The 21,829-nt window shown below is 45.8% G+C and overlaps 1 protein-coding gene across 3 annotated transcripts in view; it reads left to right on the top strand.

Moving 5' to 3' along the window:
* LOC133212111 (polycomb group RING finger protein 3-like) overlaps window positions 1-21,829 on the top strand; it is an 88,352-nt gene that overhangs the window by 63,402 nt on the left and 3,121 nt on the right. For 2 of the 3 annotated variants that reach the window (XM_061353170.1, XM_061353178.1), the window contains exons 6-7: window positions 233-370; window positions 5,552-5,632. In XM_061353170.1, coding sequence (XP_061209154.1) covers window positions 233-370; window positions 5,552-5,632 — 219 coding nt within the window. Of the gene's footprint in view, window positions 1-232; window positions 371-5,551; window positions 5,633-8,554; window positions 8,629-21,829 lie in introns of those variants that run through there. The other variant, XM_061353183.1, reaches the window with a different exon arrangement.

Genomic DNA, 21,829 nt, shown 5'->3' with positions numbered 1-21,829 from the left:
CCCCAATTATGTGAAAACAACATGTTTTTTCTCACAAGTTGAATGGTGCTGAACAGTAAGCTGACAAAATAATAGACAATCTTTCTTTTAATGACACTGGATGCATTTTGCTTTAAATACTGATATTCTACGTTTTCTCCTTATTGTTGGGCTAATAAATGTTCACGTGAAATGCATAATGGAGACTGCAAAAAAATCAGTCAACTAGTCCTGTGTTTCCTTTTTCCTGAAGGTAAGCATCTGTTTGGAATGCAATAGCAGCAAATTATGTGGATTGAAAAGAAAATGGATCCGCTGCTCAGCACAAGCAACAGTCTTGCATCTAAAGAAGTTCATTGCTAAAAAACTTAACCTTTCTTCTTTTAATGAGGTAATGTTTTAATATTAAAAAATTATTTTGCAAATGAAAATCTTATGGATCATTTTCAAAATTGTCATTCCTTCCAACCAGATTTTTTTTTTAATGAAGCACACACTATTTCCTAATGTAAAGAAAGAGAACATGGCTATTTAAGTTGAGCAGCTCAATGCTAATAAATAGGTTTTTCTCCAAATTTACCCCCCCACCCCCCACCCCCCCCTTTTTAATTTAAGGATGCTGGTCATCTTCCCTTTTTTTCTCCCCCTCCAGTACAATAGATATGTAGCTCTTATTGGTTCTTAGCTTTATACAGATTTGGCAATGCAGCTCAGTGTGTTGTTTCATGACCAGTTTTAAAACATGCCAAAAGGCTTGCTTATGTGTTTTCCACCTGTGTTAAAACTGACTCCTGCAAGATGCTTTGTTTGGTGTCCTTAAATGAAAGGATACACTGCCCTAGCAGAGATTTTTTCACTCAGTGCAATGCAGAGAATGGATTATAACACTTGGGCACTACTGAAAGACTGATCTAATGGAAAGCTACACATATATTTCTTCTGCTTCTCTACTCTAAGTGAAACTCAGCCTTATGCAGTATTAACTGATGCCACCTACCCTGCAGGGAGTATATAATTAGACCATTTGTGCGAAGAAACCATAGTGGGGGTAAGGGAAGAAAGAAAACTAGATGATCTCTTGAGGTCCCTTCCAACCCTTGGGATTCTGTGATTCTGTGATTCTGTTCCCTCTGTTGGTATTAGTCACAGTCCCCCTCCATCCAGTCTAACTCTCAAACTGCCATCTCTCAATCTTGAAAACTTCTAAGCATGGTGATTTCATGACCTCTTTTGGCAACTTGTTCTGATGCTTAATTATCCTTGTTGAGATTTTTTTTTTTCCTTCCTTATATCCAGTCAGAACTTCTTCTGTTTACATTGATGATCAGTCTCTCATTCTCCCACCAGGCACCTCAGTAAAGAGCTTGGCGCTATCTTCTCTATAGGCTTCTCTTAAGTATCGGAAGGCTGTAACTAGGTCCCCTTTAAGCCTTCTCCCAGTTCCCTCAACCTCTCCTTATAGAGCCTGTGTTCAAGCACCCTGACCATCTCAGTGGCCTTCCGCTGAACTTGCTCAAGTTGATCAAAATTTTTCTTTACTGGATGCAGCATTTCAGATATGATATACCTTCCTTAATCCTTATCCCTTTAAAACTAGCAACCTAATATCTCCTCATAATGTGACAATAATGAAATGTTTCTCATTCCTCATATAATTGTTTAGTTAATCAGTATGTTCTCTTTTATCATGAGTAAGAATACATTTATAGTATATCTTTCCCAATTCTATTAAACACATGCATTTTACAATATTTTGTTAAGTATCCAAATATAATTGTCACATAATGTAGTCCCAGTACATGAATAGTGATATTCCTTGTTACCACTGAAGAAGTTAACACATGATTGTAACAATCAGTCAAACCAGTTTCATCTAGCTTTCACTGTTGATATTAGTGGCTTGATCTGACCCAAAGTTCTCAGGTAGCCTCATTCTACTTTTGCCCTTCTTATCTTCTTGCAGGTTCTCTCATAACTTAGTGATTTTTCTCAGATATGTGTCCCAAGGTTATGCAGCTGTGTAGCATCAGAGCTGGGCTTTGGATCCTCAGAACACAGGCAACTAAGTAGTTGGGGGAAGGGGGAAGGAGAAATAGCAGAGGAGAAGCTACACAGAGTTGTTCACATAATCAGTCAGCACATTCATGTATTCTCTTTCTCCTTTTTTTGCTCTTACAGAAATGCTGGGTTTAGTGATTAGGTTCTGATTATTCGATATAAGTAACCTCTAATACCTGGCATAGATAAGTATCTCACTTCAGTGTTACTTCTATTCTGGTTCAACCATAATATTTCACTATTCATTATATATTATCCTCTTTCGGACCTTGATATATACAAATGTGTAGCCCACAATTCTCTCAACCTTTAAGTAGTTAGTATTCTGTTTCAATCCTTTCTTTCTTTTTCCTTTCTTCTTTGATACCTCTCCTAAATTCCTTTTATATTTTAAGTTCCTTTTACATTTACACATTTGCTTAAAAGAATGTTACTGAAATCAACAATTCTGTCACTAGGTCTGTCTGCTCTATTCAAATTGTTTCTTTGAGCATTATGCTGTAAACAAATAAAACTACCAAGGTTGTAAGGTGGTTATAACTTCTGAGCATTTTTCCAAATATTTAACTGTGATGCCTGGGTGGGCCCAAAGCCTGAGTTGTAATGCTTAAATCTGTTAAGAGCTCTAAAGGGAGTCTTGAACTGTCTTGAACTGTTATTACATTAAATAGTTAAACCAATCTAAGCAAAACAAAGATGGATTAGGTCACAGATTAGCTATCTAGCCATGCAAAACTTTATTGAAGAATTACTGGCTACTCCAGTTAAACAGACAAAAATAAATCTCTGAACAAGCAAAATATGAAAAGTGAGGCTTATATTGAACTTGTGGCCTTGTTACCAACAGCAATGCCATGTTTCCTGGGTTACAAGGTCACTTTTATCATTCCCCTTTGGTAGTCCATGAATCCCAGGCACTTGCTCAATATGTCCAACAAGGATGCTGCACACCTTCCTCTGGCTCAAAGCTCTTAATCAGGACTGAGTAGAGACTTCTTGGAGGTATTCATGAGGTCTTGCCTCATGATAATCTGTAAAGGTCTGACAGTTCTTCATGGCAGTGTATAGTCAGTACCTGATTTGCTAAATGTCTGTGATTAACACAATTCATAAAAACAAGCAAACTATTACTATAGGGTGTAGTGCCAAGTTAAGAATTCCTGCAATTTCAGGAAACCTCTCTGAGTCTGATAGGCACTGATGTGTACCACCCACTATAGCTCAAGTCTACTAACCACTACTGAATTAGGTTCTTCTGGCAGGCCACATATCTTACTCCTTGGTCTTGCCTCAGATTTTGCCTTGTTGCTTTATAACTTTGTTAGCCCTCAGTTGTTGATGGAGTTGTTAAGTCTGTTGACTTGCAAAAATCAAAGCATAAAACAAGAATGTTAGTATAGTATATAAGTAGATCTAATAAACACAAGGTAAAATAACATATAAATCATGCCACCTCCCTTTTTATGAATATGATTACATTTGGTCTTGCTGTGAGTAGGAAGGAAGGGGAACTAGACTAAATAGCCTCTGGAGGTAGAACTTTCAGGAGATTTCTGTGTCCCCAGTCTTGGCAAATCCATGCAATAAGGAATAGTTGAGGTTGGAAAAGAACTCTAGAAGTCATCTAGTCCAACTCCCCTGATCAAAACAGGGTCAACTAGATGAAGTTGCTCAGGACCATGTCCAGGCGAGTTTTGAATATATTCACAAATGGAGACTCCACAACCTCTCTAGGCAACCTGATCCAGTGCTCAGTCACCCTTACAGTGAAAAATAATTTTTAAATTTAAATGGAATTTCTTGTATTTCAATTTGTGCAGATTGATCCCTTCATTTGATACCACTGAAAAGTCCGGCTCCATCTTTTTTACTGACCCCATCAGGTATTTGTACACATTGATAAGATCCCCCTTGTGCCTTCTATTCTCCAGGTTAAACAATCACAGCTCTGTCAGCCTCTTCTCAAATGCCAGACACTTCAATACCTTAATGAGCCCTTTGCTAGACTTGCCAGTATGTCCATGTCCTTCTTGTGCTGGGGACAGAGAACTCCAGATGTGTCTCATCAGTGCTGAGCAGAGGGCAATAACAAACATCCTCAACCTGCTGGCAATGCTTTCCTAATTCAGCTCAGGATACTGTTTGTCTTTGCTGCAAAGGTGCATTGCTGGTTCATGGTCAACTTGATATCCAACAGGACTTCCAGGTCCTTTTTCTGCAAAGCTGCTTTCCAGTCAGTCATCCCCCAGCCTATACTGGTGCTTGGTATTATGCCTCCCCAGGTGCAGGACGTGGCATTCTCCTTTGCTTCGTGAGGTTCTTGACAGCCCATTTCTGCAGTCTGTCAAAGTCCTTCTAAGGACAGCAAAAACATCAAGAGTATCAACTCCTTTTGGTTTTGTGCCATCTGGAAATTTGCTGAAGGTGCACTCTGCCTGTGTATACAATCATAGAATCATAGAATGGTATGGGTTGGAAGGGACCTTCAAAGATCATCTAGTCTAACCCCTCTGCCATGGGCAAGGACATCTTTCAGCTTCCTCAAAGCCCCATCTAACCTAACTTTGAACACTTCCAGGGATGGGGCATCCACATCTGGGAAACCTGTTCCAGTGTCTCACCACCCTCATCGTAAAGATTTTCTTCCTTATATCCAGTCTACCCTCTTTCAATTTAAAACTGTTGCCCCTTCTCCTGCCACTACAGGTCCTGAAAAATAAAATCTTTCTCAGTCTTTCTTATAACCCCCTTTATATATTAAAAGGCTGCAATAAGGTCTCCCCAGAGCCTTATCTTCTCCAGGCTGGACAGGTGTTCCAGCCCTCTGATCATTTTCATGGACCTCCTCTGGACCCACTCTAACAAGTCCATGTCAGGGATTCCAGAGCTGGATAAAGTACTCCAGGTGGGCTCTCATGAAAGCAGAGGGGGGAGAATGACTTCTCTTGAGCTGCTAGTCATGCTTCTTTTCATGCAGCCCAGGAAACAATTGGTTTTCTGGGCTGCAAGAACACATTGACAGCTTACATCCAATTTTTCATCCACCAGTATCCCCAAGTCCTTCTTACAGGGCTGCTTTCAATCCACTCATCCTCCAATCTGTATTGATATTGGGGATTGCACTGACCCAGGTGCAGGACCTTGCACTTGGCCTTGTTGAACTTCATGAGATTTGCAGGGACCCAGTCCTCAAGCCTGTTAAGGTCCCTCTGGATAGCATCAATCAGCTGCACCATTTAGTTTGGTATCATCTGCAAACTTGCTGAGGGTGCACTCAATCCCATTGTTTATTTTGTTGATGAACTTATTAAATAGTACCGACCCTTGAGGGACACCACTCATTACTGTTTTCCACTTGGACATTGTTCCATTGACTTCCTTCAGTTTACTTGCTGTGCTTCTGTTGATACACCCTAGTATCCTTTGATTTTTTATTGGTCCTTATCTGAAGAGTATTGTTTTAAAGCCATGTTCTGTGTCTCAGTGAATTAATTATTTCTTCTTTTTACATCAGCTGGATATATTATGCAATGAAGAGATTCTTGGCAAGGACCACACACTCAAGTTTGTAGTTGTTACTAGATGGAGATTTAAGGTATGACACAACTGTTTTTCATTAAAATTTTAATGTTTGATGTAAATCATTAGCTGACTAAAGAACAAAGTTCAGAAAGCATACATCATGCAGGCAAAAAATTCAGAATGGTTAAGTATATATTTTAAAATGTCTAATAAACTATCTTTAAAAATAGATATTTTCACTAATTCAAAAATGAAAAATAGGGGAAAATGTAAATATGCCACTAAGAAAAAGGGGAAGTTAAAGGCAGATGTCAATTTGATAATAATTAAAATTGTATTGGGTAAAGGAGTCTAAAGGCATTGAGAGGGACATTTTTCTCAGCCATATCAGACAGATACAACTAATATTACTCTGTGTAGAATGTGAAACTGCTTACAAAACAGAACAGACAAATATTCAATACATTAATGTTGATTTGTTGCAATGTTCTGTAGTTTGGAAGAGAGAGGCTGAATAATGAGGTGGATGAATTAACATTGCTTCCCACTTCACTTCAAGAGCAGTATTTAGTAGGCATAAAGATGGCTGGGTAAATCATCTGAGTGGGTCTCTGGGTTACTAATGTTAGTTTCTTTAAACAAAACAAAGTCAAAACCCCACTGTCCTGGGTTTAGAAGTAGCAGTCATTTTTCTCCTTAGTAGCTGGTGCAGTGCTGTGGTTTTCACTTTCATCCTGGGAACAACGCTGATAACACCGATGTTTTCAGTTGTTGTTAAGTAATGTTTACTCTGACCAAGGACTTTCTGAGTCTCGTGATCTGCCAGGGAGGAGGGAAGGCGGGAGGAAGCAGAGACAGGACACCTGACCCAAACTAACTAAAGGTGTATTCCATACCACGGCACATCATGGTCACTATATAAACTGGGGGGAGTTACCCAGAAGGCCCAGATTGCTGCTCTGGTCGGGCTGGGTATCTATCCATGGTGGTGAGCAATTGTATTATTTCCCCTTATTATTTCCCTTATTATTATCACTGGTGGTCACAGCAGTAGTTTTGTATTATACCTTAGTTACTGGACTGTTCTTATCTCAGTAATGGGAGTTACATTCTTTTGATTGACTTCAGCAAAGCGTTTGACACGGTCTCCCACAGCATCCTCGCAGCTAAATTGAGGAAGTGTGGTCTGGATGATCGGGTAGTGAGGTGGACTGTGAACTGGCTGAAGGAGAGAAGCCAGAGAGTTGTAGTCTATGGGGCGGAGTCTAGTTGGAGGCCTGTATCTAGTGGAGTGCCTCAAGGGTCGGTACTGGGACCAGTATTATTTAATATATTCATCAATGATTTAGATGAGGGAATTGAGTGTACTATCAGCAAGTTTGCTGATGACACTAAGCTGGGAGGAGTGGCCGACACGCCAGAAGGCTGTGCTGCCATCCAGCGAGACCTGGACAGGCTGGAGAGTTGGGCAGGGAATAACTTGATGAAATATAACAAGGGAAAGTGTAGAGTCCTGCATCTGGGCAGGAACAACCCCAGGTTCCAGTATAGGTTGGGGAACGACCTGTTAGAGAGCAGTGTAGGGGAGAGGGACCTGGGGGTCCTAGTGGACGACAGGATGACCATGAGCCAACACTGTGCCCTTGTGGCCAAGAAGCCCAATGGCATCCTGGGGTGTATTAGAAGGGGGGTGGTTAGTAGGTCAAGAGAGGTTCTCCTTCCCCTCTACTCAGCAATGGTGAGACCTCATCTGGAATATTGTGTCCAGTTCTGGGCCCCTCAGTTTAAAAAGGACAGGGACCTGCTGGAGAGAGTCCAGCACAGGGCAACTAAGATGATTAAGGGAGTGGAGCATCTCCCTTATGAGGAAAGACTGAGGGAGCTGGGTCTCTATAGTTTGGAGAAGAGGAGACTGAGGGGTGACCTTATTAGTGTATATAAATATATAAAGGGGGAGTGTCACGAGGATGGAGCCAGGCTCTTCTCAGTGGCAAACAATGATAGGACAAGGGGAAATGGGTGCAAACTGGAACACAAGAGGTTCCACTTAAACTTGAGAAGAAACTTCTTCTCAGTGAGGGTGACAGAACACTGGAACAGGCTGCCCAGGGAGGTTGTGGAATCTCCTTCTTTGGAGACATTCAAAACCCGCCTGGACACGTTCCTGTGTAACCTTATCTAGGTGTTCCTGCTCCAGCAGGGGGATTGGACTAGATGATCTTTTGAGGTCCCTTCCAATCTCTAACATACTGTGATGCTGTGTGATACTGTGATTCTCCTCCCCATCCCTCTGGGAGCAGGGGGAGGAAGAAGGGGGATAGTAACTGAGCAGCTGCATGTTTCTGAGTTACTGGCTGGGCTTAAACCACACCACTGACATAACAAAACTTAGAGCACAATAATAAATAATGTGAGATTCGTATTGAGCATATTGAGACAGCAGTATGCCCAGGTGGCCAAGAAACCCAACACCATCCTGGCTTGTATCAGAAACAGCGTGGCCAGCAGGATTAGGGAAGCAATAATCCCCCTGTACTTGGCACTGGTGAGGAAACACTTCGAATATATTTTCTATAAGAGTCTTATAGAAAGTGGAAGCAAGGAGAGGTGGCCTGGGAAGAGTACAGGGATGTTGTCCGGGAAGCTAGGGACCAGATTAGGAAAGCTAAGTCCCAGTTAGAATTAAACTTCGCTAGGGATATTAAGGATAACAGGAAGGGATTCTACAGGTACATAGCAAATAAAAAAAACAGACTAGGGACAACGTAGGCCCCCTCAGGAAGCTCTCGGGTGAACTAGCTACACGGGATTTGGAGAAGGCTGAGGCTCTGAATGACTTCTTTGCCTTGGTTTTCTCTGGCAAAGGCTCTGACCGCATGTCCTGGGTTTAGCAGTGGCAGTCATTTTTCTCCTTCTTGGTAGCTGGTGCAGTGCTGTGTTTTGACTTTCAGGCTGGGAACAAAGTTGATAAAAATGATGCTTTGGTTTGGCCAAGGACTTTGTGAGCCTCATGCTCTGCCAGTGAGGAGGGGAAGCCGGGAGGAAGCAGAGACAGGACACCTGACCCAAACTGACCAAAGAGGTATTCCATACCACAGCACGTCATGCCCAGGAGGTAACTGGGAGTTACCCGGAAGGGCTAGGAGGGACTGCAGGGTTGGAGGAGGTATCGGTCGGTGCTTGATCGGGCTGGGGGGGAAAGTTATCGGTCGCCTGGTGATGGGGTGTTGTATTCTCTTCCCTTGTTATTTCCTTTATCATTACTATCATTGGTGGCAGCAGTAGTGATTTGTGTTATACCTTAGTTACTAAACTGTTCTTATCTCAACCCGTGGGAGTTGCATTCTTTTTGATTCTCCTCTCCTTCCCTCCAGGAGTAAGGGGAGCGCAAGAAGGGGGGGGAGTGAGTTAACAAGCTGTTTGGTTGGGTTAAACCACGACAGTTCTTTTTGGCGCCCAACGTGGGGCGCAAGGGGTTGAGATAACAACAGATCTGACCGTCACAATGCTGATTTATTGGCTCTCAGAGTTGTTCCTCTTGATCTCACAGCTTCAGAATGTTGTAACTTTCTTAGAGCCGGTATTTGCTGTGTTAGTGTTTATCAAGTGTGGGGCTTGGGCTAAGGTTCCTGTCTCAATGTACTTTATGGCAATGGCTTGTAATACGGGCGGGCTCCAGCAACAGGGCGGGATGGACGTGGCCGTGGACTGGTCCCTGGCTGTCCGGCTGCTCCTCACCATCCTGGCCCTCGCCCTCGCCTCCGTCTGCATGAGGCTCTGGGAAGCCGAGGGGGAGAGGCCTCGGGAGCCGGCGGCTGCTGAAGTGGCCCGGGAGAGCGGCCCCGGGGACCAAGCGGGAGTGGGGCCGGAGGCCGCGAGGAGACGGCTGCCTGTGGAGGAGGTCAGGGTGGGTGAGGAGCAGAAGGAGGCGGCTGCCGAGCAGCGGGAGAAGGCGGCAGAGGAGCCGAGCCCCGCAGAAGAGCCCAGCCCCGCGACAACCGAGAGCATTCCCCGGAAGCCGCCCGCCGAGCCCCAGGAGGACGCAGGAGACCCCGCAGCATTTCCCAGCAAGGCAGAGGAGGAAGATTTGGACTCAGGAGAAGAGAAGCTGGTGGTGGGAGAGCCGGCAAGCACAGCAGCTACACCAGCCCCAGTGACAAGTACAGCAGCATCGTTTGAGAGATCTGAAGGTTTTGGATGGCCTTTGTGTACCCTTGGGACCTGCCTGCTGATTGTGATGGGGATCAGCATCTTGGCACGCACACAGAGTGTGTTTTACCCACCGCCATTTTGTCTGATCTCAAAAGTTAAGCAGAGTGGGGTTTGGGTCTTGTCTGGGGTTAGACAACAATATGGGAGGACCAAGAGGTTTTCCCCAAGGTTGGACAGCCATGAGTGGCAGGGCATGTGGGACAGTATGGGCAAGTATCTAGTCCACTGGGCCACTCCAGTGCTTTGGAAGCATCGGAGATGGAAGGCAGCTGTATGGAGTCCCCAGCTACAAGTTGCAGAAACTGCTAAAGGGGAGAGTGAGTTATTTTGAGCCTAGTGGGTCCATGACCCTTAAGGCCATCAGAGCAGAGATGCAACATCGAGATGGACTCATGATCGAGGGGTGGACTTAGCAATGGACACTACTGCCCAGGTTATTCACAAGTGTGAACACTGCACACAGTCTCTTCTGCTCTTAAATACTGTTACAAGAGATGGAGCCTGGCATCATGGACTGGATGGACTCAGCAGCTTTATAGGGACTGGCCCATGCACTACAATGAGAGTGCACTTAGATCAGACTGATGGTATATGTGGGATCTGAGCATGACGTGAATGGTATGGAATAAGGGGTGGATAATGATAAAAATGATGTTTTGGTTTGGCCAAGGACTTTGTGAGCCTCATGCTCTGCCAGGGATGAGGGGAAGCCGGGAGGAAGCAGAGACAGGACACCTGACCCAAACTGACCAAAGAGGTATTCCATACCACAGCACGTCATGCCCAGGAGGTAACTGGGAGTTACCCGGAAGGGCTAGGAGGGACTGCAGGGTTGGAGGAGGTATCGGTCGGTGCTTGATCAGGCTGGGGGGGAAAGTTATCGGTCGCCTGGTGATGGGGTGTTGTATTCTCTTCCCTTGTTATTTCCTTTATCATTACTATCATTGGTGGCAGCAGTAGTGATTTGTGTTATACCTTAGTTACTAAACTGTTCTTATCTCAACCCGTGCGAGTTGCATTCTTTTTGATTCTCCTCTCCGTCCCTCCGAGAGTAGGGGGAGGGCAAGAAGAGGGGGGAGTGAGTTAACAAGCTGTTTGGTTGGGTTAAACCACGACACCGCACCACCCAAGTCTTGGAAGGAAAACACAGGGACTGTGAGAATGAAGACCTTGGGCCCACTGTAGGGGAGGACCTGGTTCAAGACCATCTTAAAAATCTGAACGTGCACAAGTCCATGGGTCCTGATGAAGTCCATCCACGGGTCCTGAAGGAGCTGGCAAAGGAAGTTGCTAAGTCACTAACCATCGTATCAAAAAAATCATGGCAGTCAGGTGAAGTTCCTGACAACTGGAAGAAGGGAAATAAAGAATCATAGAATAGTTATGGTTGGAAGGGACCTTAAGATCATCAAGTTACAACCCGCCTGCCATGGGCAGAGACACTTCACAGTAAACCATATCACCCAAGGCCTTGTCCAACACGGCCTTGAACACTGACAGGGATGGAGCATTCACAACCTCCTTGGGCAACCTATTCCAGTGCCTCACCACCCTAACAGGAAAGAATTTCTTCCTTATATCCAATCTAAACTTCCCCTGTTTAAGTTTTAACCCATTATCCCTTGTCCTCTCACTACAGTCCCTAATGGAGAGTCCATCCCCGGCATCCCTATAGGCCCCCTTCAGATACTGGAAGGCTGCTATGAGGTCTCCATGCAGCCTTCCCTTCTCCAAGCTGAACAGCCCCAACTTTCTCAGCCGATCTTCATATGGGAGGTGCTCCAGTTCTCTGATCATCCTCGTTGCCCTCCTCTGGACTTGTTCCAACAGTTCCGTGTCCTTTTTATTTTGAGGACACCAGAACTGCACACAGTACTCCAGGTGAGGTCTCACAAGAGCAAAGGGGCAGGATCACCTCCTTTGACCTGCTGGTCACGCTCCTTTTGATGCAGCCCAGGGTACGGTTGGCTTTCTGGGCTGCAAGTGCACACTGCCAGCTCATGTTCATTTTCTCATCGACTAGCACACCCAAGTCCTTCTCCACAGGGCTGCTCTGAATCTCTTCTTTGCCCAACTTGTAGCTGTGCCTGGAGTTGCTCTGACCCAGGTGTAGGACCTTGCACTTGGCATGGTTAAACTTCATGAGGTTGGCATCAGCCCAACTCACAAGTGTGTCAAGGTCCCTCTTGTTGGCATTCCTTCCTTCCAGCGTATCAACCAAACCACACAGCTTGGTGTCATCGGCAAACTTGCTGAGGGCGCACTCAATCCCACTGTCCATGTCAGCAACGAAGATGTTAAACAAGACCGGTCCCAACACCGATCCCTGAGGGACACCACTCGTTACTGGTCTCCAGCTGGACATTGAGCCATTGACCACAACTCTTTGTGTGCGGCCATCCAGCCAGTTCTTTATCCACCGAGTGGTCCATCCATCAAATTGATGTCTCTCCAATTTAGAGACAAGGATGTCATGTGGGACAGTGTCAAACGCTTTACACAAGTCCAGGTAGATGACATCAACTGCTCTACCGCTGTCCATCAGTTCTGTAGCCCCATCATAGAAGGCCACCAAATTGGTCAGGCAGGATTTCCCCTTAGTGAAGCCATGCTGGCTGTCACCAAGCACCTTGTTGTTTTTCATGTGCCTTAGCATGCCTTCCAGGAGAATCTGCTCCAAGATTTTGCCAGGCACAGAGGTGAGACTGACTGGTCTGTAATTCCCCGGGTCATCCATTTTCCCCTTCTTGAAAATGGGGGTTATATTTCCCTTTTTCCAGTTGTCGGGAACTTCACCTGACTGCCATGATTTTTCAAATATGATGGCCAGCGGCTTAGCAACTTCATTCGCCAGCTCCTTCAGGACCCGTGGATGGATTTCATCAGGACCCATGGACTTGTGCACGTTCAGATTTTTAAGATGGTCTCGAACCAGTTCCTCTCCTACAGTGGGCCCAAGGTCTTCATTCTCACAGTCCCTGTGTCTGCCTTCCAAGACTTGGGTGGTGCGGTCAGAGCCTTTGCCAGTGAAGACCGAGGCAAAGAAGTCATTCAGAACCTCAGCCTTCTCCAAATCCTGTGTAGTTAGTTATCCTGAGAGCTTCCTGAGGGGGCCTATGTTGTCCCTAGTCTGTTTTTTATTTGCTATGTACCTGTAGAATCCCTTCCTGTTATCCTTAATATCCCTAGCCTTATCTTTCCTAACCTGGTCCCTAGCTTCCCACACAACCTCCCTGTACTCTTCCCAGGCCGCCTGTCCTTGCTTCCACTTTCTATAAGACTCTTTTTTCATTTCAATTTTCCTCAGCAGCTCCTTATCCATCAAAGGAGGTCTCCTGGCCCTCCTGCTGCACTTCCTTCTATTTGGGATGCAACACTCGTGAGCTTGTAGCAGGTGATCCTTGAATATCAACCAAGAGTCTTGAGCCCCCCTGCCCTCTAGGGCTATATCCCATGGAACCTTACTAAGCAGGTTCCTGAAGAGGCCAAAGTCTGCTCTTTTGAAGACTAGGGAAGTGAGCTTGCTGCACGCTCTTCTCAATGTCCTGAGGATCTCAAATTCGACCATCTCATGATAGCTGCATCCAAGGCTGCACTGGAGAGTCACATTTTCAACGAGCCCTTCCCTGTTGGTGAGCACGAGGTCAAGCATGGCACCTCTCCTTGTGTGTTCCTCTATTACTTGAAGAAGGAAGTTGTCTTCCACACAATCGAGGAACCTCCTGTATTGCTTGTGCCAGGCCGTACCGTCATTCCAACAGGTGTCAGGGTGGTTGAAGTCCCCCATGAGAACAAGGGCCTGTGAGCGTGAGGCTTTTCCTGTCTGCCCATAGAGTGCTTCATCCACAGGTTCTCCTTGATTAGGCGGTCTGTAACAGATCCCCACAGTAATGTCTCCCATCGCTGTTTTCCCTTTAACCCTGACTCACAAAGAAAGCTTGTGTTTCTTACTAGTTAGTGGAGACTTTGCTTTTATCTTGTTGATCACATCTGTGGGGATCTGGTGATGTCCATCTTGCCATTTTATTCCCAAAAATTTTATATCCTCTGCAGGTTTTTTGATCTTACTCTGTTTTATGGTAAAGCCGGCTTTCAGCAGGATTTGGATTATTCCCTTTCTCAAAATCTTCTCCTGCTGTATCACCCCACATGATCATGTCATCAATATATTGCAGGTGTTCTAGAGCTTGCCCCTGTTTCAGTGCAGCCTGGATCACTCCAGGGCAGATGTTAGGGCTGTTTTTTCACCCCTGGGGCAGTTGATTCCAAGTGTACTGGACTCCCCTCCCAGTAAAAGTGAACTGTGGCCTACACTCTGCTGCCAAACGGATTGAGAAAACTGTATTGTCAATATCAACTGTGACATACACCTTAGCTGCCTTTGACTCAGGTTCATACTGAATTTCTAGCATTTCTGGTATGGCAGCTCTCAATGGTGGTGTGACTTCATTCAGGCCATGATAGTCTACCACTCTCTGTTAGACTTTTGCACTAGCCATATGGAGCTGTTAAAGGGTGAGTTGGTCCTGCTAATCACGCCTTCGCTCTCCCGTCTATGGATCAGCTTATGGATGGAAATGGTGAAGTCTCATTTAGTGCTCTACTGCTGCCAGTGTACTGTTGTGGTCGCCATTGGCACTTGTTATTCTTTGACCTTCAGCAACCCCATGACAGAAGGGTCCTCAGAGAGACCAGGTAAGGTAGACAGCTGTTGAATTTCCTCCATATCCAAAGCAGCAATACCAAAAGCCCATCGGTACCCTTTTGGGTCCTTGAAGTACCTTCTCCTGAGCTAGTATATGCCAAGGATGCATAGAGCCTCTGGACCAGTCACAATGGGGTGCTTTTGCCACTTCCTCCCATTCAGTCTGATTTCAGCCTCCAGTACAGTCAACTCTTGGGATCCTCCTGTCACTCCAGAAACAGAAATGGGTTCCACCCCTTGACATCTTGATGGCATCAGGTTACACTGTGCACCAGTGTCTACTAGAGTCTTATACTCCTGTGTGACTTATGTGCCAGGACATCTGATCCACACAGTCCCAGAAACCTAGTTGTCCCTTACCTCCACGTGGCTGGAGGCAGGGCCTCTCTAATAGTTATCATAAGATTCTTGAAATTCTTCTTGTACAAAAGGATTAGAATTTCTTTTCATAGGTGTTGAAATTTCACTTCATCTGGGATATTCCCTACCAGAGATTGAAACAGGAACTTTCCTTTCAGGATCCCCATTTATAATTATTTTTCCTTGCAATTCACTTACTCCTATTCCAGGATTGAGTTAGGTTTTCCATCCCACTTTCTCATGTCTTCTCCATGATCCTGCAGGTAAAGCTGTAGGGTGCCCCATTGTGTGTACCTTCTATGTCTTCTCTCTTGAGCAACGGGGCTTTTACTACTAATTGCTGAGATGCAGATCTGTGCATGTTTGGAGCTGGATAGATCATCTCTCAGTTGTTGGAACACCCAGGATGGTTTTTCCACAGCTGAATTGATGGATGGGGAGAGATTGTCTTCAAACTCCTGGAACTGATGACTCCATCCACTGTTGGTGCTGCTTCTTCCTTCCAGCTCATTGTTGCAAATGAGTTTTCATATACTGATGGTGCACTCTGTGTAAATTTCCACCACGAGTCATCTACATTCACCTTCATATGGATCTGTGGGTGGCTGCTCGGTGTCCAACTTCCAATAAGTCATTTCTAGAATGAAAGGAACTGAAGAACTCAGGAACTGAAGGCCTTTATCATGGTCCACGTGCCTGGGTGACATATATCATTATCCTTGTAGGGATACCTTTTATTCACAGCTAACAAGAGCTTCCTCCAGAGGCTGAGTATTCATTTCTCTTTCACAATCACTTTGTCAATTCCCCCTTCCCCAGAAAGTGATGCCAGCTGCTTGGCTTCCCTACCCTCTAATTCGAAACTGTTGGCCCCATTGTCCCAGCACTGGAGCACCCAAGTGATGATGTGCTCACCTGGATGGTGGCTGAAATCTTTTCGCATATTATGCAGCTCAGTCAAGGACAGGGATCGAGAGGTTACCTCTTGTTCTGCCTCTTACTCTGTTACTTGTAATGATTCCTCTAGGTCTGCTAATGGACCCTCTAGTTCTGGTATTGGCCCTTCTTCATCTTCCTTCACTAAACAAGTTGGTTTTCATTTCCATTTCCTCTTGTGCATGGAGGCAACTGATACCAACACGGGTTGGTTCTCTTGTTCAGTTATATCACCCATCGTCAGTGTCTGAGTGGTTGTCGTGCTCATTGTCGGGGCTTGAGTAGTCGCAGTACTGGTCACAGGTGTCGTGGTTTAACCCAACCAAACAGCTTGTTCACTTACTCCCAGTGAGTGGTGCCAGGCTGGAAGCAATCGAGGCCCACGTTAGTCCGCCCCCCCCCTTCCCCAGGGGCTGCCGCCCCCTTTCCCCGCTCCCAGAGGGGTGGGGAGGAGAATCGAAGGAATGCAACTCCCACGGGCTGAGATAAGAACAGTCTAGCAACTAGTGTACAATACGAATCACCACCGCTACCACCAACGACAACAATGATAAGAGAAAATAGCAAAGGAAAGGAGTACAATACCACGCGCCGAACCACCAGTCCGACCCGGCCGCCCCCTCTCCTTCCGGGTACCTCCCAGTTCCCCCCTGGGCATGACGTGCTGTGGTATGGAATACCTCTTTGGTCAGTTTGGGTCAGGTGTCCTGTCTCTGCTTCCTCCCGGCTTCCCCTCCTCCCTGGCAGAGCATGAGACTCACAAAGTCCTTGGCCAAACCAAAACATCATTTTTATCAGCTTTGTTCCCAGCCCGAAAGTCAAAACACAGCACTGCACCAGCTACCAAGAAGGAGAAAAAATGACTGCTGCTGCTAAACCCAGGACATTATCCACCCCTTATTCCATACCATTCACGTCATGCTCAGATCCTACATTATGTAAAAGTTCCGATTGGGCTGGGCCAGCTCTGTTGGCAGATCCTCTGGTGTTGACCAACCAGGTGGCCTTTGGTAAGTGTGTATCCCAATGCTTGAAAGTTCCCCCACCCATTGCTCTCAGTGTAGTTTTTAACAGCCCATTGTACCTTTCGATTTTCCCAGAGGCTGGTGCATGGTAGGGGATGTGATATACCCACTCAATGCCATGCTCTTTGGCCCAAGTGTCTATAAGGTTATTCCGGAAATGAGTCCCGTTGTCTGACTCAATTCTCTCTGGGGTGCCGTGTCGCCACAATACACTCTGTATACGTGCCAACATGGTGATCCCCATCACAATCAGCAAACAAGTCTCAATAGCATTAAAAGGCCATTCAAAACTCTCAAATGATGCTGTAAATGCTCCGGGGGGAGGACTGGGAGGGTAAAAGAATGCCTCCTTCACAGGTTGACCACCCGAGAAGGAGAAAGTATATGTGTAATTGCTAAGCACTTCTATTATATACCTCCCAAAGTATAAAGGTGGTGACCATACTGGGAACATAAACCAGATAAGTTTCATGATCAATAATTCTATTGTGTTACAAGTCATCATCATAAAGTACACTGAGACAAGAACTTTAGCCCAAGCCCCACACTTGAAAAACACTAATACAGCAAATACCAGATCTAAGTAAGTTACAACATTCTGAAGCTGTGAGATCAAGAGGAACAACTTTGAGAGCCAATAAATCAGCATTGTGATGAGTGACTATTAATCCGGTCAGATCTGTTGTTATCTCAACCCCTTCGTGCCCCACGTTGGGCGCCAAAAAGAACTGTCGTGGTTTAACCCAACCAAACAGCTTGTTCACTTACTCCCAGTGAGTGGTGCCAGGCGTTAGTCCGCCCCCCCCCTTCCCCAGGGGCTGCCGCCCCCTTTCCCCGCTCCCAGAGGGGTGGGGAGGAGAATCGAAGGAATGCAACTCCCACGGGCTGAGATAAGAACAGTCTAGCAACTAATGTACAATACGAATCACCACCGCTACCACCAACGACAACAATGATAAGAGAAAATAGCAAAGGAAAGGAGTACAATACCACGCGCCGAACCACCAGTCCGACCCGGCCGACCCCCTCTCCTTCCGGGTACCTCCCAGTTCCCCCCTGGGCATGACGTGCTGTGGTATGGAATACCTCTTTGGTCAGTTTGGGTCAGGTGTCCTGTCTCTGCTTCCTCCCGGCCTCCCCTCCTCCCTGGCAGAGCATGAGACTCACAAAGTCCTTGGCCAAACCAAAACATCATTTTTATCAGCTTTGTTCCCAGCCTGAAAGTCAAAACACAGCCCTGCACCAGCTACCAAGAAGGAGAAAAAATGACTGCTGCTGCTAAACCCAGGACAACAGGAATTAAAACAGCTGCAGTGTTTGTCGCCGAAGTTTGAATAGCCACCATAGTTGCAGCTGGGGTTTGAGTGGCTGCAGTGCTTGTTATGGGGGTAAAAATAACTGCAGCATCTGTTGCTGGAGTTTGAATAGCTGTGGTACTGGTCATCAGTTTGAGTAGCTATAGTGCTTGTTGTGGAGACTGAAGTGGTTCCAGTTATTTTTCAGATATCTCACAGCTCACTCAGGATTACTTCTTGTTATGCCTCTTCCTCTGTTTCTTGTGCTGGCCCTGCTTCATCCTCTTTCACTAAATGAGCTGCCTTTTGTGTACATTTCTTCTTCTGTATATGGGTGACTGATAACAGCATGTATTGGTTCTTTGTTTCAGTTGAAGTGCCTGCTACAGAGGTTGGAGAGGCTGCAGTGTCTGTTGTCAGGGATGGAGTAGCCACAGTGTCTGTTGCCGGGGTTGGAATAGTTGCAGTGTCTGTCACCAGGGTTGGAGTAGCCACAGTACTTGTCACTTGGGTTGGAGTAGCTACAGTGTCTCTTGCTTTGCTGTCAGATTCAAAGACCTTTTCCCCTTTAAGGTATTAAATAGTGTTGAGCATGGATTGGTAGGCATGCACCAAGCCCAAGCACACTGTGGTGATTTGTGTCTCTGGAACTGCCAGGGTGACAGCATACTTTTTCCAAATATTTCACTAGCTTTTCCAGATTCTTCACTTGTTCAGGGGTGAAGTTCCAAAGCACTGGAGGTGCCCACTGGCCTAGGTACTTGACCATACTGTCCCACACACCCTGCCACTAATAACTATCCAGCTTTGGGGATGATTTCTTCGTGGTTTTTTTCAATAGTTGCTTAACCTTAAACAAGACATGAAACACATTCAGCAACATACTGATCGCAAGCAAAAAGGCCATGCTGGTTTCAACATGCCAAGAATAAGCAATTCACTCACTACTTCCTGTAGGCAGGCAGCCATTTAATCATTTCCAGGAAAGCAGGGCTTCCTCTTGCATAACAGCCCAAACATCACCCCCTTGCTCCTTCTTTCCCACAGCTTTTACTGACTCCCCTCCCAACTCTTTGTGCATCCCCAGACTACTCACTGATGGGGCATTGTGAGAAACAGAAGGCCTTGATGCTATGCAAGCACTGTTCAGCAATATCTAAAACATGAATGTGTTATCAACACTGTTTTGATCACAAATCCAAAACATACCACCATAAGACCTCCTGTTATGGTTTGACCCCAGCTGGCAACTAAGTACCATGCAGCCACTCACTCACTCTGAACCCAGGACAATGGCCATGAAGAAAACTAACTCCATCCAGTAGATAAGTAATTGTACTGTGTGAATAGCAAACATAGAATCATAGAATAGTTAGGGTTGGAAAGGACCTTAAGATCGTCAAGTTCCAACCACCCAGCCATGGGCAGTGACACCTCACACTAAACCATGTCACCCAAGTCTCTGTCCAACCTGGCCTTGAACACCACCAGGGATGGAGCATTCACAACCTCTCTGGGCAGCTGTTTCCAGTGCCTCACCAACCTCACAGTAAAGAACTTCCTCCTTATATCTAATCTAAAAATCCCCTGTTTAAGCTTGAACCCATTACCCCTTGTCCTATCACTACAGCTCCTAAGGAAGAGTCCCTCCCCAGCATCCTCGCAGGCCCCTTCATATACTGGAAGGCTGCTATGAGATCTCCACGCAGCCTTCTCTTCTACAGGCTGAACAGCCCCAACTCTCTCAAACTGTCCTCATACAGGAGGTGCTCCAGTCCCCTGATCATTCTTTTGTCCCTCTTCTGGACTTGTTCCAACAGTTCCATGTCCTTTTTATGTTGAGGACACCAGAACTGCACACAATACTCCAGGTGAGGTCTCACGTGAGCAGAGGGGCAGGATTACCTCCTTCAACCTGCTGGTCACACTCCTTTTAATGCAACCCAGGATACGGTTGGCTTTCTGGGTTGCAAGCACACACTGCCAGCTCATGTTCATTTTCTCATTGACCAGCACCCCCAGGTCCTTCTCCGCAGGGCTGCTCTGAATCTCTTCTCCGCCCAACCTGTAGGTATGCCTGGGATTGCTCCGACCCAGGTGTAGGACCTTGCACTTGGCTTCATTCACCAGCTCCTTCAGGACTCGCTGATGGATTTCACCAGGAAACATAATTCACTTGTGCACATGTTCTTTTAATTATTGGACTGTAGCAACAGTAGGTAGGCCAACTCCATCTCTCTAGTAGAGAATCATACCAACATGCTTGTGGCTTTCAGGTAGGTGTTCAGAAATCCCTCAGTGGTCCCTTCTCTACTCTGGTGTATATGTAATCCTATAGCTTTCATCTACATATAGCAGTGATCACTTTCTTGTATGTGGTCTGAGTTGTGCAACCCATTATTAATGCCAGTGTTTGCTCATGTCCTTGACCTTAGGCAGCCCCTTGGTGTTCAGTGTTTATCAGGTGTTCAACAGGACAGCTAGTTTCAGGAACTTACTGGTCCTTGGGAGATGTTCACACACTGTCTTTATAAAGTTCAAGAAGTTCATGAAGAGCCTCATGAAGTTCAACCAGGGGAATGGCAAAGTCCTGCACCTGGGGAAGAACATCCCCATGCACCAACATATGATTGGGGTCACCCAGACCGAATCCATCAGGCAAAATATTGCCAGCAGGTCAAGGGAGGTGTTCCTTCCCCTCAGCACTAGTGAGGCCACATCTGGAGTTCTGTGTCTAGTTCTGGGCTCCCCAGTACAAGAGAGACATGGACATACTGGAGGGAGTCCAGTACAGGGCCACGAAGATGATTAAGAGACTAGAGTATCTCTAGTATGATAAAAGTCTGAGACACCTGGGACTGTTTAGTCTAAAGAAGAGATGGCTCAGGGGGAAACTCATCAAAGTATATAAATACCTGAAGGGAGAATGCAAAGAGGGCAGTGAAAGGCTCTTTTCAGTGGTGCCCAGTGACAGGACAAGAGGCAATGATAATAAGCTGAAACACAGAAGGTTCCATCTGAGAATCAGGAAACACTTTTTCACTGTGAGGGTGGCTGAGCACTGGAAGGGATTGTCCAGTTATGGAGTCTGCCTCCTTGGAGATATTCAAAAGCTATCTGGACATATTCCTGGGCAACTAGCTCTAGGTGACTGTGCTTGAGCAGGGGGTTTGGACCAGATGACCTCCAGAGGTCCCTTCCAACGTCAATCATAATGTGATTTTCAGCATGTACTTTTCCTCTCTTTGGCCTGCTCTTTTCAGGTAACTGTTGCTCCATCCACGCACATAAGTACCTAAGAAGTTAATTCACACAAACTCATGTAGAAGAGGCTTTTATGACCATTCTTTATGTTGTGTAAACTTGAACTGTAGAACTCTGTACTGCAGGATGTTGTAGATGTTAAAAGTTTACATGGCTTTAAAAAAACAATGGGTAAATTCACAGAGGAAGTATTGGGTGAGGACTATTAATATAAGGCTCTACATCTGGCTTGGGAAATTCATGAATTGTTTGAGATCGAGGCACATTCTGGAGAATTGCTATTTACTTGCCCTCTTCTTATGCAAACCCTCAAGGGCTTGTGATTGGCTCCTGCTGAGAACAGGTTCTACTCTAAATGCCCAGATCTAGTGTTAGTTATCTACTCTTAACATGATCAGTTACAAGACAAAAGTAGAAGGATTATGGGGGGAGGTCTGTAGGTGAGGTATCTTGGTGAAATTTGGGAATATAGC

This window comes from Neopsephotus bourkii, unplaced genomic scaffold (genome assembly GCF_033783945.1).
Source record: "Neopsephotus bourkii isolate Nb327-2 ecotype Australia unplaced genomic scaffold, CSIRO-AGI_Nbou_v1 NB_57, whole genome shotgun sequence".
Lineage (NCBI taxonomy): Eukaryota > Metazoa > Chordata > Aves > Psittaciformes > Psittacidae > Neopsephotus > Neopsephotus bourkii.
Note: the sequence above shows the minus strand (reverse complement) of the source record. Positions and strands in the feature narration are given on the sequence as shown.